This window comes from Lissotriton vulgaris, chromosome 5, assembly GCF_964263255.1.
Source record: "Lissotriton vulgaris chromosome 5, aLisVul1.2, whole genome shotgun sequence".
NCBI classification, from domain to species: domain Eukaryota; kingdom Metazoa; phylum Chordata; class Amphibia; order Caudata; family Salamandridae; genus Lissotriton; species Lissotriton vulgaris.
The window spans coordinates 1,551,156,584-1,551,174,823 of record NC_141693.1 but is presented as its reverse complement, the minus strand read 5'-3'; the positions used below and the strand labels follow the sequence as shown (position 1 = coordinate 1,551,174,823).

Here is an 18,240-nt window from a genome sequence, read left to right as displayed (position 1 = left end):
TGGCGTTTTGTTGTGTGTAAGAAAGGATGATATATCTGAGCTGGAGTTGGGAATGCTGAAAGTGAATGATGTGATAGAATGTTGATGTGTTGTGTGGAGTAAAAGCTACGACGTAGGTATAGTTTGAGGAAGGATGGACCCGTTGCAGACCCTACCCGCATGTTAGAGCCTAACAAAGTTCTAACATGTAATAAAGGCCCAGGGCCCAAATATATTAACGCATTTTCCCATGTACACAGAATGGGAAAAATCGTTCTTACATCTGGCTCTTACATGAGTGGCTGTAGGCCCTTTTATGAAGACCCTGCTCTCTAACTTGATTTTTATAAGATTCGAGAGATAGATGTCCCACAGAAGGATTCAGCAGAAAAAAGAGCGCAATATATGAAAAGTATTTGAGGCTCAATTGGGGAGTAGCTCTCCACAGGGAAGATACTCTGGCCTACGTAAATTCCCATACTCCTTCTAGGATACGATACTGGTAGCACTCCAATCGGCATTAGCTCCAGAGGGCACCACTGGCGCTGGTAGCAAAATGTAATCTGCACAGGTACAAACGCGATCGCACAAACTCTGATCTATCCAGTCCTGATGCTCTTGAACACACACTTTGCAATATGTATAACAAGACAATCAAGTGTTTCAAGGTAATGAAGGTGTTTATACTATGGCAGTGAGGCACCACAGGAGGTGACTGAGAACTCCCCCTGTTAGTTGTACCCACCCCCATGTTCAACTTTGAGTTTTTGTATTTCTCGTTTGGTCCATAGATACATGTTATGCAGCTTTCCTACAATGCTCAACAGGGGCTCCCGTGCCCACATAACACACGCATGGGATGGTGATTGTTGTAATGTTTGCAGATTTAGCGGCTGTCAGCCCCCGTTTCGGATCTACTGGGCCGTATTACAAGCGTGTCATTACCGTTGAACCTTGTTCATCCTTCAAACGTAAGGAATGTTTTAACAACACTGTTTTACTTTGAGCAATCTGTACCGAACCTCTAAATAAATAATGGCCAACACCAGCAACGTAATACTAATGCTTGCTTCAAGAAATTAAAGCCACAATTTAAATTCAACGGCACTATCGTTTTTTGTAAAACTCACCGCACGTGCATCGCGTCGCCCGCCACCACCCCTTGTGATTCACATCCCTTGAACAACTATGATACGCCTTTATCCCAATGGTTCCTCCCCATTTTTGTAGTTTCATCCATCGCCGTTTTTTCACCTTAAACCACTGCGCCTTCAACCTTTACTGACATTGCCGTTTTAACACCTTAAACCACTGCGCCCTCAACCTTCACTAACAACTCGGGCAGAAGCCGCATGAGTACTCTGCGACTAGACTCTAGTCCTGAAGCGGATGTCCTCTTCTTTGTGTCACACATCAATTCACCCTCACAGAAGTCACCAATCAGATGCCTAGCAGTTTAGTTTTACTTATCTCTATTTTTTGTATTTTTCTCCCCCCTTTATTCCCTTGTAAATGTTGATACAGTAATGCGATATAGGCAAAATATGTGAATAAGCTTAAGACAACAATGAACTATTCCTTGTCCTGAAGATGATGCTTTATATTGTTGTGAATAGCATTGAAACGTCGTTGACACTAAAAGCACCATATGCAATATGATTTTATAATATTGTAATGATCAATGGTGTGAAAATAGATATTTAAGTCTGTCATAGTGATTACAAACAAACAGACACATCTTATACCCTGCCTTTGGCCATTCTGTTTTTCGTTGGTTTGTCTTGTGTTCTGTGGGTCATGGCTGTGCCCACTTGTCATTTAATGTTTTGAATCGCAATCAACTGAACTTATATAAAAATTAATTATTTTCCGGCTGGACGAAAGACATACGATCTATTTAAGCGTATGATTATTGTGGTTGTCCATTTTTCCTTCCAAAATAGGGACCACTGTTCTCTAAAACATGTTACTGCCCAAGGTCCCTATGGCATACCTTCTGGGTTTCCCTTGTTTTGTATAATAGGTGATTGTTGTGATGACACATAGCAAGTTCCCAGTATCCAAAGCCGCTTGATTTATGTACGGGGGCTCCCCCGTCATTCTTTGACTGAATAGTAGGTTTGCATCTGAAATACATGGACTCTGTCAATCCATTAATGGAAATCTTTGATTAAATGACACTGATGCTACTGAATGCCCTTACTGTATGTACATGTCATACCCCTGTAATGCAACAATACACAATAATTGGAAGCAAATTTCTCCTGAATGACCATAAAAAAAAAACAATAAAAAATCACCAAACAAAAAAATGAAAAGTATTGAACATACAATGTTTAGTGAAACCGATACCCATATAAATCATTCAACAGGATTGTATTGCACAATAATCGGCATCATCTCAACTTAAACATGTGTCAAACATTTGATGAATGTAATATAAAAGCAACTATAAAAAGAAAAAAGAGAACTAAAGGCAGCCAATCTGGCTGACCAAATCAAAATGACAGTCTTAATAATTAGGAAGCTGGTAGTGTGGTAATAAAGTTTTGAAAACACATATTGCGTTTAGAGCAGTCAGTTAGTAAATAACTTATCTCAACCCAATTCACAAAAGGATCCTGTTTTGACAATCACATACAAAGCCATAAAGGCATCAGAGCCGACATATCTTCGGTCCAGAATACACCCCTATTCCACACAACACCTTTTACGGTTAACTTAGGGTAACTTTTTTAGCTGCCCCGAGCTATCGTTTGAAAACTAAAGGTGGAAAAACCATTGCTGGACTAGGAACAAAAGCCTGGAACACATTGCTGCTCCAGCTGAGACTGGCACAATCAGAACTTTTGTTCAGGAAACTGCAAAAAACATAGATTTTCACTGCCCCTGACTACAAGGTGCACTCTCTTATCTGAGCCTCTCTTTTAATTTGACCCCCGCTGATGTATAAAACTGACCTCTTGAAGGGTATCCGCTAGCGCAAAGATGCTCCTTGGAGTGAATGTTGCGCTTTATAAACATTTTCATTCATTCATTTATTAAGGAGACAAGTAATTTAAATGGGGTCTTCATCAGTATTGGAATGGATATGGCTGTATTATGGATGCAGCACCCTAAAAAGACCAAAGAGAAGTAGCAGCACTATCCAGTTAGATTCAAGAAGCCTGTACAAAAACAGTTGAATAAATGAATTTATGTACTAAAGTATATTGGAAAACATTAGTTAATTAATGTTATTTCCAATAAAATTGTGACAAGAAGGTGAAAATACACTTTTCTTTTTCGGTACTGGTAACATAAGCCCTTAGACCGTTAGCGCAGAGGGTGTTTAAGGCTTAGTGTGTTTTGGGACGTAGGGTATTTACTACATAGGGCTCTGGCAGAAGGCATGTAAAGCTGTGTTGGTTGTTTATAGACCCAAACCTACTTTAACCCCTTGCGTGCTTATGGCGGAACCGCGCCGTCATGAGCCACGGGCGGCGCGTGCTCATGACAGCGTGGTTCCGTCATGCTCTTCCGCTACGCCCACGCGGCACTAATACCCCGCCTGTGCGGGTGAATTAATGAGCGGGCGTCCTCATGGCGGAACCACGCGGTCATGAGCACACGCCGCCTGTGACTCATGACGACGTGGTTCCGTCATGAGCACGGAAGTACCACTCTCCCCCCCCCTTCGCCACCCGCGCCGCGGCGGAATTCGCGGCGCAGGGAAGGGGTTAAGGTTGTTCTTCAAACCAGGATTTTTAGGTCGAAACCTTACTGACAGCACTGCTGTCTGGTTTGCTAAAGACATCTTGTGGGCATTTGGAAAGCTTCCCTGGGAATGTATTCTACCCATTGCTTGCCATTGGCTTTGTGGTTTGTAACACATATTTACTTGTTTTCTATTTGCTGGCTTTATTTTTAGGTCTCGGCACATGCGCAGTCTCGCTGGCAAGATTTTATGTTTCTTAGTAGCAAGGGTAAACCCTACCCCTCTTCTCCATTGGCTGACCTCCTAAACGCTGGCCAGCCATTGGAGAAGAGGTCCCAGTGACGATCTAAGACCCGTCTTTTTCAGATTGGGGGGGCCTGTTTTTAACTTTCTTTCTCTCTAGTGACGTTCTCAGTCAAAAACACGCCCCCCAGTCTGAAAAGGACGGGGCTAGGGCTCTGGGTATAGCTCCTCCTGCCCATAAAACACACATAGGCCAGGCTCCGAAGAAATGCCTGAGGCAGGCCGGCGTGGAAACTATATGCACGGCTTAATGCTCATCATGAACAAAGATGAGATGTCCTTCCCCAGTGGTGCATATACATTTCTCACAAATATTAAATATATATAAATCTCCATAAATGTAATCGTTTCATTTAAACATTTTTGTATTGCTTGCGACCATACTAGCATCAAACAAACGACTTAGACGTTTATCATGGATGCATGTTTACCGTAGGCGAGAAGACAAGATCGTTTGGCTTTTCCCTTATTGGTTGCAACCTATCAAACTCCAGTGACGTGGGAGGTTTCTTCAAGGCCCCTCGCATATAACACGTACACTGAGGTACTTGATGTTCTACGTTTTATGCGTGCAAGCAGTCATCACTTTATTCTGTTTCCTCATCCATTCTTGAGTCGGGCCATGCGCTTTCTCCTTGTCAACAGCCGTTGCGCAACCTCGCGTCTCCTCAATAGCAACGTGTCCGAGCGCACGGCCTGTGCGGATGAGAAAACAAGAGCAACCCTAATACCAGAGGAGGGAGGAGGCGGCAGGGTGCAGGCTTCAGAGATCCAGTTAGACCGAGAGAGCTTTACCGGCAGGCCTAGTCTGGGGACTGATACCGGACAGGTGAGAGAGCCCTGGGCAGTGGGTGTGGCAGGGGGGGTCGCAGACTGCAGCGCAGGTAGATACCGTATTCTTTTCTTTGTTGTGATCTCCGTCCTCTCAATAGTGGCGTACAAATTGATCTGACTCCGTCATAACCCTCTTTCTCACTATCTTCAATCCTCTTTGTTGTACCCACCCACGCAACATTGAGGACTGTGTGTTGAGGAGGGGTAAGGGGGAGGATACACAACCTTTCCGGAAAGAGGATCAGTAGTTTCAGCAAGAGTGTAGTTCCCCTCCATGTGCCTTTTACCAGGGAGTTCACTAAGAGCAGGCGTACTACCACAAGAGGAACACAACATTGCGCTAGCCTTGGCCGTTGCAGCAATTATTTGGTCCCTCGACGATGTTGCTAGCACTACCCTCCCAGTTTACCCCCTCCGTCTCGTGCGAAGGGAGCGCAAGCATGTGCCCCCAGCGTGCGCCTGCCGAGGGGTCAGCCCAGAACAGCAGCACGGGACCAGCAACTCCAGCGGCGAGAGCGGTGCGCGCGAGAACCCCCAGGGCGCACCTGTCAGACGGGGGGAGGGGGTGCTGCTGCTGTCACTGAGGGAGCGCTGGCTGCTAGGAAGGTTCCCCAGGAGCGCTGTCCTGCAAGGGGGAGAGTTCGTGGGAGGGGCAGTGTCCTGAAAATCGGAGAGTGAGCGTCAGTGTCAGCAATGCCCTGCAAGAGGGAGACTGAGCGGTCCGAGGGGAGGGAGGGCTGCGTCATCAGTCGAATGCTGCAACACTCTTGAAAGTGCCCCGTCAGTGGAGAGGGCAGTGGGAGAATGCCTGGTCAGTGAGGGAATGGTATGCCACTGGGAAGGGAGTGTGCTAAAAGTGTGATAATGGCCATCAGTGTCCTGCAGGGGGGAGACTGACCTGTCAGTGGGGAGGACAGACAGCTACAAGTAGGAGAATGCCCCTCAGTGTCAGCAGGGGGGAGAATGCCATGCCAGTGGGGAGGGCAGTGTGCTACAAGTTGGAGAATGCCCTAAGTGTCAGCAGTGCCCTGCAAGTGGGAGAATGCCATGCCAGTGGGAGGGCAGTGTGCTATAAGTGGGAGAATGCCGCTCAGTGTCAGCAGTGCCCTGCAGGGGGGAGATTACCTTGGCAGTGGAGGGAGCAGTGTCATCTGTGGAATGCTCCGACAGTGTTGAAAGTGCCCGACAGTGGAGAGAGCAAGAGGGGGAATGCTTGATCAGCGATGGAATGCCATGCCAGTGGGAGGGCAATGTCTTGCAAATCCAAAAAGCAATGCACGATGAATAGCCCGTTGTGATGTTATTATAACATTGCACCTTAACAAAAAAAGATTTCAGAAGGCTGTGTGTGTGGCTGTCTGTGTGTGGCTGTCTGTGTGTGGCTGTCTGTGTGTGGCTGTCTGTGTGTGGCTGTCTGTGTGTGGCTGTCTGTGTGTGGCTGTCTGTGTGTGGCTGTCTGTGTGTGTGTGTGGCTGTCTGTGTGTGTGTGTGGCTGTCTGTGTGTGTGTGTGTGTGGCTGTCTGTGTGTGTGTGTGTGGCTGTCTGTGTGTGTGTGTGGCTGTCTGTCTGTGTGTGTGGCTGTGTGTGTGTGGCTGTGTGTGTGTGGCTGTGTGTGGCTGTCTGTGTGTGGCTGTCTGTGTGTGGCTGTGTGTGTGGCTCTGTGTGTGTGTGGCTCTGTGTGTGTGTGGCTCTGTGTGTGTGTGGCTCTGTTTGTGTGTGTGGCTCTGTGTGTGTGTGTGTGGCTCTGTTTGTGTGTGTGTGTGTGTGTGTGTGGCTCTGTTTGTGTGTGTGGCTCTGTTTGTGTGTGTGGCTCTGTGTGTGTGTGTGGCTCTGTTTGTGTGTGTGTGTGGCTCTGTTTGTGTGGCTCTGTGTGTGTGTGGCTCTGTGTGTGTGGGTGCAAATGCAATAGGTCTCACATTTGCGAGAGATTAAGCTATTGGCATTGTAAATGACAATGCCATTTATTGATCTGTTTTCAAGACCAACATATAAATAAAAATGTTGTCATTTACAATGCCAATAGCTCTAACTTTTCCAAAAGCGTGTTTTTTAGGTTGTCCAGTTTGAGTTTGTCCCTCCCGTGGACCATCCCTTGTTTACTGCACCCTTCTAAACACTCGATTTCTGCAAACAGGCCTTTAAATCTTGTTCTCATCTTGTCATATGTGCTGTGCATTCAAAGACAGAAGTCAAATGTCAGGCTCTTTCTGAGGAGGGAACTTGGTGTTTACTTTTCTTTCTCGGACTTCAGAGTGATAAGATTTATGTGACAATCATGCTGGCCACTGGTGGTGTGCTGGAGGAAGTCTGGAGGATGTTAATTTTTTTCCCTAGCTCATTAATAAAATTGTAATGTCTGTAAATGACCTGTGCAGCTATTTCAGCATATATCAAAATTAGGAAAGCCCAAATGAAGCACATTTTTGGGTAATTCTGAAGTGTGGTGGAAACAAATATTTTAATACAGTCAAAAACAAATCAATACACTAGGTGATGACATTTCCACACATTATCGTTTGTGCACTGTATACCGTTATCAGTGAAACTGTACATTTGTGCAGATCATGGTCGTTTCAACTGCAGATGTGTAGTCTGTAAACGCAATGCACTACCATACCATGCATTCTTCACTTAACGCCATTCCTATTCACTGCACTCTCCTCTACATATCGTCACTCTAAGCCTCTCTACTCTACTCTGCAGCACTCTACTCCACACCAATGCATTCTATGCCATTCTACTCTGCACCACTGCACTCTTCACTGCTGCATTTTACACCACTCTAAACCACTCTACGCTGGCACCACTCTACTCTGGCACCACCCCACTCTGCAAGACTCCACTCTATGCCATGCACTCAACACCAATGCATTCTGCTCTGTAACATTCCACTTTATGCTAGGGCACTCTACGCCAATCCACTCTTATCTACTTTGCACCACTCTACTGTACACCACTGCACTACGTGCCTCTTACTCTACCCTGCACAATTCTTCTCTACAGCACTCCACTCTATTCCATTTCACTCTACTCTGAAACAATAATTTCACTGTACTCTGTAGCAATCTACTCTACCCCACTCTATGCTATTGCACTACAGCAATGCAATCTACGCTGAACCACTCCATGCCACTGTACTCTGCTCCTCTCTACATTACACCACTGCACTCTATGCCACTCTGCTCTAACTACTGGACTCTACACCAATCTACTCTGCAATACTCTACGCTACTCTTTTCTACTGTGCACCACAGTACTCCCCTGATATCTATGCCACTGCACTCTACGCCACACTACTATAGACCAATCAACTCTGACACTACTCCGCAACGCTGCGCTCTCCACCACTAAATTCTACGTCACTCTGCTCAACTGCATAATATGTAAAAGTACTCTGCACCACTGCACACTAACCTGCACCACTCTACTCCACTGCACTCTGTGCCGATGTAGTGTATGCCACTAAACTCTACAACACTCTTCTCTACATCACTCCACTTTGCGTCGCTGCACTCTACGTAATTCCACTCTGCAGCACTCTACTCTGACAGTCAACCTTAGCACACTCTAATCTACTCTGTATCCCTGCACTCTATACCACTCCACTCGTCCATGCATCAGTTGTTCTTTTTTCACTCCACTCTACCCTGCACCACTCCACCTAATTCTATATTACTGTGCAGCACTGCTCTCTCCACCACTCTAATCTGTAGCACTGCACTGTATGCCACTGCACTCTGCACTACTCTAATCTTCGCCTCTCTATTACACTCTACACCAATGTACTGTATGCCACTACACTCTATGCCACTCTACTCTGCATCACTCTACTTTATGCATTCTACCCTGCACCTCTCCATTCTATGCCTTTTCACTCTACACTGCACCACTCCTTCACTGCACTCTCCACCACTAAACTCTACACTGCTCTACTCTGCACTCTATTCTAGTCTATGCCAATCTACTGCTCTCTAAGCCAATACTCTGCACACCACTACACTCTATGCCACTCTACTCTGCATCACTCTACGCCACTGTACTCTGCATCACTCTACTCTATGCTACTGCACTCTACCCTGCACCATTCCACTCAGTGCCACTGCAATTTACCAAGCACCAATCCAATCTACCCTGCTCCGCTCCACTCTTTACTCAAAACTAATGCACTCTACACCTCTCTATGCCACTCTGCACCACTGTACTCTACACCACTGCTCTATCCCACTACACTCTACTCTGCACCACTCTATGCTCTCTAAGCCAAATGCACTCTTCGCCTCTCTACTCTACATCACTGCACTCTATGCCACTCTACTCTGCCGAACTCCACTCTGACACTGCACTCTTCAGCACTCTGCTGTACACCATTGCACTCTACGCCTCTGCAGTCTACGCTGCACCACTCCACTCTATGCCATTGCACTCTACACAACTGTACTCAAAACCAATGCACTCTGCATCAATGTACACAACGCCATTATACTCGACAACACTCTAAGCCACCGCAAATTACTTTAAAACCCTTTGTCACTCTATTCTACTGTGCACCATTGTACTCTGTGCCACTTCTCCTCACTACTCTATGCCACTGTACTCTACGCCAAACCACTGCACTCTACGACACTCTATTCTGCACCACTCAACTCTACGCCACTACATCAATGCACTCTATGCCTCTACATTCTACGCCACTCTAGTCTGCAACATTTCACTCTACGCCACTCTAATCTACTGTGCACCACTGCACTCTACCCCACTGAACTCTATGCCACTCTACACCTCTGCTCTATCCTGTACCACTCCATTTCACTCTTTTCTGAAACAATCTACTCAATGCCACTGCACTCTAGGCCACTCCACTCTACAACACTGCAATTTATGCTGCGCCATTCCTCTTTGTGCCACTCTACTCTCAACCACTCTACTCTGCTCCCCACACTCTACTCTAAACCACTGAACTCTTAGTCACTACAAACTGCTCTGCTCCACCCTACGACACCACAATACTCCACTCTGACACTGTATTCCATTAAATCTACTACTGTCTACGACACTCAACTCTACAACACTCTATTTTATGCTATGCCACTTTGCGACACTCTACTTTGCGACTCTATACACAACTCCCTCTATTCCACTGCATGCCACTTTTTTCCACTGTATTCCATGACAATCTACTCCACTCCACAACACTTTATGCCATTTCACGACACATTATACCAGTCTACTACACTCTATGCCACTCCACTCTACAGCACTTTATGCCACTCCACTCTACAGCACTTTATGCCACTCCACTCTACAGCACTTTATGCCACTCCACTCTACAGCACTTTATGCCACTCAACTCTACAACACTCTGTGCCACTCTACAACACTCTACTCCACTCTGCTATTCCATTGTACTCCACTACTCAACTCTGACACCTACTCTGCTCTATGAACTGCTCCAATCTGCGCAGCTCCTTCTATGCAACTCGACGTTACTTTACGCAAATCAACTATGACATGATGCCAGTCTGCGCCACTCTTTGACACTCTACTCCCTCCACAGTACTCAATGCGACTCCACTCTGAGTCACACAACTCTACAACACTTTATGCCACGCCACTCTACAACATGCCACGCCACTCTCCTCTACACCACTAACTTTTAGCCATGCTGAACAGCAGCTATGCTTGTGTACAACATGGCTAAAACACTTTGGCAAAGCCAGTAGCTCTTTCATAGGTGAGAACTATTGGCTTTGCCAGTGCTTGTTGAATATGAATTTCTGTGGGGATCAGTGACTATGAAGGAAACATCAGGTTTGAAGATTTTGAGTGTCATTGGAGCATATGCTTTTTTCCATTGCAGAGGAAGAGGAGAGCGGGGTGGTGGCCAGGGGGACACGCTGTATCCTGTTGGATATTCTGACAAACAGGTTCCAGACACCAGTGTGCAGGAAACTGACCGGAACCTGGTGGAAAAGGTAAGACTTCAAGTTGATTCGTTGACTTCAGTGATGTGGGGTTCTAGATGGAAAAACTCTGGTATTGGATACAGGCTGGGGGGTATACTCCACTAAATCACCTCACCAGTATTACCCCACTATTATAAGGACTCCATTATATTGTCATCTTCCTTACATCGAATGCCGCAATATAGTTTATTTTTACATCACCAAGTTAGTGTAGCTAAGCATTTATAAGAAGGGATTAATAACAGCAATAAATAAAAATAATGAAACCCGTTTGTTTAATATAGTCACTGGAAAAAAACAGTTACAGGGACATTATAGTTAGGCTGAGATTTCACTCTTACAAAACCAGTGACATTCAACAGTTATAGTTATTTCAGCAAACTATAACTTATACCCTCACTGTGCACTGCTTTATGACCTCACACATTACATCACTTATGTCATGGTCAGTGACATCACTGATGATATCCTCCACAGAACAACTCACACACTCACTCTCCTACACAACCTCCCATACACACACCCACTCACATACCCATTCACAGACCCATAGAAGTACTTGCACAACCATTCACTCATCCATAGAGCCACTCATACACACACCCACTAACTCACCCACCCATACAGCTACTCGTACAACCAGTCACTCACCTATACAGCCACACATTCACCCATACAGCTAATTGCATACCCACTTATTCAATTATACGGCCATTCTCTCATCCACTCACTCACCCATACATCCTCTCAACACAGCCACTCGCTCACCCACCATACAACCACTCACCAACCATTTACATATCCATTCACACATCCATAAAAGCACTGCGACATCTGCTCACTCATCCAAACAGCTGTTCACACAGAACCTCACTCTCCAATACTGCCATTCACACACAAACTCACTTAACCAAACACCCACTCAAACAGCTACTCACTCACCCATACAGCCACTTACACTCCCAGTCACTCACTCATATAGCCATCCAGACACCCACCCACTCACCATTACAGTCACTCACACACCCACTCATACAGACTCCCACTCACCCAACTATACAAGCACTCAACGTGTACATACTCCTCCATCCAGCCAATCACATACACTTATTCTCCAGTACAGCCACTCACAAAACCAGTCAATTAACCAAACACCCACTCACTCAGTCACTCAACCATGCAGCCACGTATGCACCCACTCACCCAGCCACTTAGTCACCCATACAGCCACTCACATACTTATATAACCACTCATCCGTACAGCCACTCACTCACCAATACACTTGCACCTGCTCACTCACAAAGCCAGTCCCACACCCACTCATTTACACATACATACAGCCACTTACTCACCTATACAGCCACACACATCCACTCACTCAACAATGCAGCCAGTCACACCACCACTCCCATACAGATACACACACACACACACACACACACACACACACATACACACACACACACGTGTATTGTCTCAAAAAGCCAATCGGACACATATACAGGAACTCGGACACTTACACATTGATTCACACAGCCACTCACATAATATATGTTAAAATAGTATCACGTAATAGTGCACGAAGTATAGTAATTTAACTTTTGTAGTACCTTAGTATATATGTTTAACACTCAAAAACTTTTTGAAAACACTCGGAATCACTGGATGATGGCATCAGTGATGTCATTTGAGATGTCACGAGTGATGTCACTGACCATGTCATGAGTGATGTAATATGTGAGGTCCTAAGCAGCGCATTTCGGGGGCCTAAGTTATAGGTAGCTTAGGTAACTATAACAGCTGAATTTTACTGGTTTTGTATGAGTGAAATCTGAGCCTAACTATAACGTCCCTGTAACATTTGGTTTTTTTAAGTGAATTTCTAAGTTGTTTTTTTTAACATTAAATAAGGTGCCCATCGCAATGCACAGTGGGGCGTGGGGTTGAACACAGGGCGTGGCCTGGCATTGTGATGCCCCCCACACAAGCTAGCTGTCCCGCCCCCTCTTCCTTGCCATCCATTGTCCAAGTCCATGACTCTGCTCCCTCATTACAGCCGTGTGTGGCTGTTGTTCTGCCACTGTCCTTTCCACCTGCCCTAAACAGTTCGCTTGCTGCCCCATCCACTTCCTCCCTACCCTCTGTTGTCCGAGTCCATGCACCACCCCCTCCCTCCTGCCTTGCATTGTCTGATGTGCTGCCTCTGCCCTCCGTTTAGTTTGATGTCCCTGCCCACTCCTCCTGCCATACGTTGCCCAATTCTATGCCCAATTCTATGCCCCATCATTGCCCTCCTGCTTAGCCTGCTGCCCCATCTCTCCTAACCCTTGCCCTCCGATTTCTTTGTGCAAGTCCCTTCTCCCTGCTTTGCACCCACCATATTCCATTAACCTGCCACCCTCCTATATACTCTGTGTTCTGTTGAGCTGCCACTGCCCCTCCCACCTTTCTAGTACGGTCAGGTGGCTGCCACCTGTCCCTACCATCTCCACCCTGCCTGTCCAAGCTCCATGCCCCTATCCCCTCCCTCCTGTCCTTCATGGTCCATTTTGCTGCAACCCCCTTCTGTCCTTCATGCTCTGTTGTGCTGCAACTGCTCCTCCCCTGCGTGGTCTGTTGTGAAGCACCTTACCCTGCTATCTTTTGTCTGTATCTAGCTCCTGCCCCTCCCTTTTGTCCTTCATGTTTCTTTGTGCATGTCCCTGCCCCTTCCCTCTTGCCCACCATGGTGATTGTGCTCTCACTAACCCTTCCCCTTGCTACTTGCATGGTCTTCTGTGCTTCCACAGCCCCTCCCACCTGCACTGTAATCAATCAATCAATCAATCAATCAAGGCATTTATAGAGCGCACTACTTACCCAGAGGGTCTCAAGGCGCTTGGGGGGGGGGGTTGGGGTTGGGGGGGGGGGGGGGGGGGGGGTTGGGGTGCCGCTATTGCTCGAACAGCCAGGTCTTGAGTTTCTTCCTGAAGGAGAGGTGGTCTTGGGTCAGGCGAAGGGAGGGAGGGTGTTCCAGGTCTTGGCGGCCAGGTAGGAGAAGGACCTTCCTCCTGTTGTCGCTCTTCGGATGCGGGGGACGGCGGCGAGGGCGTGGTTGGTCAATCGGAGGTGGCATTTGGGAGCGTAGAAGTTGAGGCGGTTGTTGAGGTAGCTCGGGCCTTGGTCGTGTAGGGCTTTGTGTGCGTGGGTGAGGAGACGGAAGGTGATTCTCTTGTTGACGGGGAGCCAGTGCAGGTCTCTCAGATGTCCGGAGATGTGGCTGCGTCGGGGGATGTCGAGGATGAGTCTGGCTGAGGCGTTCTGGATCCGCTGGAGTCTCTTCTGGAGCTTGGCGGTGGTTCCGGCGTAGGGGGCGTTGCCGTAGTCCAGTCGGCTGGTGACGAGGGCCTGGGTGACCGTCTTCCTGGTCTCGGTGGGGATACATCGGAAGATCTTCCGTAGCATGCGCAGGATGTTAAAACAGGACGCGGAGACGGCGTTGACTTGTCTGGTCATGGAGAGGGAGGAGTCCAGGATGAAGCCCAGGTTGCGTGCGTGGTCTGTCGGTTTGGGTGCGGTGCCCAGGGCGGGGGGCCACCAGGAGTCGTCCCAGGCGGAGGGCGAGGAGCCCAGGATGAGGACTTCCGTCTTGTCTGAGTTCAGTTTCAGGCGGCTGGTCGTCATCCACTCGGCTACGTCTTTCATCCCTTCGTGGAGGTTGTTTCTGGCGGCGGCGGGGTCGTTGGTTAGGGAGAGGATCAGCTGGGTGTCGTCGGCGTAGGAGATGATGTTGAGGTTGTGTTGGCGTGCGATGGCCGAAAGGGGGCTCATGTAGACGTTGAAGAGGGTGGGGCTGAGCGAGGAGCCCTGAGGAACGCCGCAGATGACTTCCGTGGCTGCAGATCTGAACGGTGGTAGGCGGACTCTCTATGTCCTTCCAGCGAGGAAGGAGATGATCCACTCCAGTGCCTTCTCCTGGATTCCGATGTTGCTGAGGCGCTGCACTAGGGTGCGGTGGCAGACAGTGTTGAACGCCGCGGAGAGGTCTAGGAGGATGAGGGCCGCTGTTTCACCGTTGTCCAGCAGGGCTCGGATGTCATCGGTGGCAGCGATGAGGGAGGTCTCGGTGCTGTGGTTGGCTCGGAAGCCAGACTGTGAGGGGTCGAGGGATCCATTTGTCTCGAGGAAGGCGGCCAGCTGCTTGTTGACGGTCTTCTCGATGACTTTGGCTGGGAACGGGAGGAGCGAGATGGGGCGGTAATTCTTGAGTTCGGTGGGGTCCGCTGTTGGTTTCTTTAGTAGAGCGCTTTGTTCGGCGTGCTTCCAGCTCTCAGGGAAGGTGGCGGTGTCGAAGGAGGTGTTGATGATGTCCCGCAGGTGGGGTGCGATGACAGCGTCGGCCTTGTTGAAGACGTGGTGGGGGCAGGGGTCGGTCGGAGATCCGGAGTGGATATGGTTCATCGTGCAGATGGTGTCTTCTGTGTTGATCTGGGTCCAGGCGCTGAGGGTGGTGGTGGGGGGCGTTGGTGCGGTCGTTGGGAGCGTTGTTTGTGGGCTGAAACTGTTGTGTATGTCAGCGATCTTGTTGTGGAAGTAGGAGGCGAGGGAGTTGCAGAGGTCTTGCGACGGGGTGATGTCGTTGTTTCCGGCGTTGGGGTTGGAGAGCTCTTTCACGATGTTGAAAAGTTCCTTGCAGTTGTGTGCGTTGTTGTCCAGCCGGTCCTTGAATGCTGTTTTCTTGGTGGCGTGGATCAGTTGATGGTGCTTCCGGGTAGTCAGCTTGCTGCCCCCGGCCCCCTCCCACCTTACCTCCATTGTCTGTGTATAGGCCATTATAGTCTCACTGTTGCCCTTCATGGTATGTAGTGTTTCCAGTGCCCATCCTGCCTGCCCTCCATGGTCAGTAGCTGCTCCTGCCCCCTTCCCCTCCGTTTTCCATGTGCAGACCCCCAATCCCCTTCCTCCTGCCTTGTCGTCCGTTGTCGTGCCCCTGCCCCCTCCCTGGTCTGTTATGCTGCAACTGTCCGTCCTGATTGTCCAGTATGGTCAGCGTGCTGTCCTTGCCTCTTTTCCTTCTGCTCTCTGTTGTCCATATGCATGGCACTGCCCACTCCCTATTGCTTTCCATGGTCCGTTGTGCTGCACTGCCGTCCCGCTTGCCCTTTATGGTGTATTGTACTCCTGTCTTGTACGGTCAGTTTGGTGTCACTGCCCATCTCCCTCTTGCCTTCCTAGGGTCTATGTCCCTACCACATTCCTTCTGTCCTCTGTGATCCAATGTACCATCCCTGTCAAAATTTTGAACTTGATAAGATGGAGATTTGGGGGGGGGGGGCCTGGGGAATTAATTTTCCCTATTGACGTACATTGAAAAAGAGGATATTTTAGGTAGGAGACAGAACAAATAAAGCTCTTTCGGGCTAAAAAGCATTGGGAGTTTCCTACCTGAATAAGGTCTGTTCGCATGTATCGGTGTACTGCCAATGCCTCTTCTTCTGCCCTCAATGGTCTTTAAAACTGCCACTGCCTCTTTTGCCTGTACTGCATGTTTGGTCTGTTGCTCCTGTCTCACTTTCTCCTGTACTCCATGGTCAGATGTGTTGCCACTGCTCCTCTCGCCTGCCCAGCGTGGTCAACTTGCACCCTTCTCCATGAGAGGGTACTATTACCATAGAAGTTATGGTTCGAACTCTAAACAACTAAAATGAGGACATATTTTCTGAGTTCTCAAATAGTGATAAAGCACTGTTAAATAATTTGCTATCTTTGTTCCAGTTGATCACTTAATTATATGTTACACTTAAGGGAAAGGATTTGGCGTTACGGCCAGAGCTGCAGACTTTGCAACTGGAGAACCAGGTTGAATTTGGGCATCAGCTCGACATCCTGTGATAGGCAAATCACTTAATCTCCCAATGCCTAAAACCAAAATGAATGTGTCCTTATGTAATGTAACTGATGTTCTTGTAAAGCGCTTCAATTCCTTCAGGTCAAGTCTGTGGTCTATAAAAAGCAAAACAATTGAGTGTTTTGCACACTTCTGTCATTGGGTTATACTTGGGCTACATTTGGGTGACATTTGTACAATATTTAGGCTCTTTTTTTCTCTTGTGGTCATCTTGGGAGAGTTATTGGTTACGAAGCTCCGTAGTTACCGCAATATCCTCAGTAGAAAATGCTTTCAGTTTTCCACTTGAATTCCACCAAGATGTTATTAAGATGTTCCACACTTTTGGCATAAATTCAGAATGTTAGCGCTCTAGTTGCTTATTAGAACACTGTAGTGAAGCATCACCAGGGAGTTAACTGGCTACATGGCTGATTCAATCAACATGGCTGATTCAATCAACATGGCTGATTCAATCAACTTGGCTGATTCAATCAACATGGCTTCAGGTGGCCATACCTTTGTCTTAATTAAGTGTTAGCGCTGTAGTTATTCTTTAGAACAATAGTAGAACAGCTGTTTGAAATACATGATTTTCTGAGAATGTTATACTTCATTTTCATATGACTGAGAAAGACAGTGTGAATGCACAGAAAACATGCTCTCATTTTAGCTTCTGGAGCACCTTCCACAACCTCTATGGGAAAATCGTGAGAAAATAGATCACCTTAGAACACACAATAATCCCTGCAATCAGTATGGTACAGTACCTTCAACAAAGGATTTATATTGTTATGTTATGTTAGGTGAGATTTATAGAGCGCACTGACACCATAAGTTTCCTGGCGCTGAGGGTGCAGGGATTGCAACTAAAATCTGTTATCACACTTTATACGTTCTCCTTTTGTGACTCACAAACCCTGCCATTCACTACAATGCATTTCAATGGGGTGCTATCATGTACATTGGCTCCCAGATGGGTGCTTACTCTTCCTGGTTAAAGTGCTGACAGCCAATCCGCTCCCACCATGAGATCTGTGCTTAGGCTCCGCTCAGATATACAAATTTAGTTTTCCTTTAATATCTCCAAAACTACAGAAGAGACTTACACCAAATAACAAAAGGTGTGATCTCTGGAACAAAATCTATCTCACTGGTGACGACTGGAACGATGTGCTGGATATGGCCTGGTATCGATGGAAGCCGAAGGGTCAGCTGGAGGTCAGACATCCGACTAAATTATATTCCCCAGGGACGAGCCTCGATTGGGTCGACCCCTGGCATAGGCTGCATGGTGCAATGCAGGGTTACACCTATTTTCGGCAGTTCACAACTCCTTCTCCCGCCTGGACTATTTATTTGTTCTAAGAGCATTTTAATTACAGAGTGGTGGCAGCTGACATTCTCCCATGGGGGCTATCAGATCATTCACCAGTGGCCCTTACTATACGGGCCGGTGGGGCCTGTGGGCCCTTCCGGTGGCATCTCTCGACCTGGAATCTCCAAAAGGAGGATTACAGGGAACAGTTGGAGGTGGCTATAGACCAATACTTGACGATCAACATAAGCTTGGTTCGGGGGGGCAGCTACCCTATCG

General features: G+C 47.5%; 1 protein-coding gene across 2 annotated transcripts in view; it reads left to right on the top strand.

Moving 5' to 3' along the window:
* Positions 1–18,240, top strand: part of EMC4 (ER membrane protein complex subunit 4) — a 160,457-nt gene that overhangs the window by 27,156 nt on the left and 115,061 nt on the right. For both annotated transcript variants that reach the window (XM_086920410.1, XM_086920411.1), the window contains exon 3: positions 10,671–10,785. In XM_086920410.1, the coding sequence (XP_086776536.1) occupies positions 10,671–10,785 (115 nt within the window). The remainder of the gene's footprint in view (positions 1–10,670; positions 10,786–18,240) is intronic.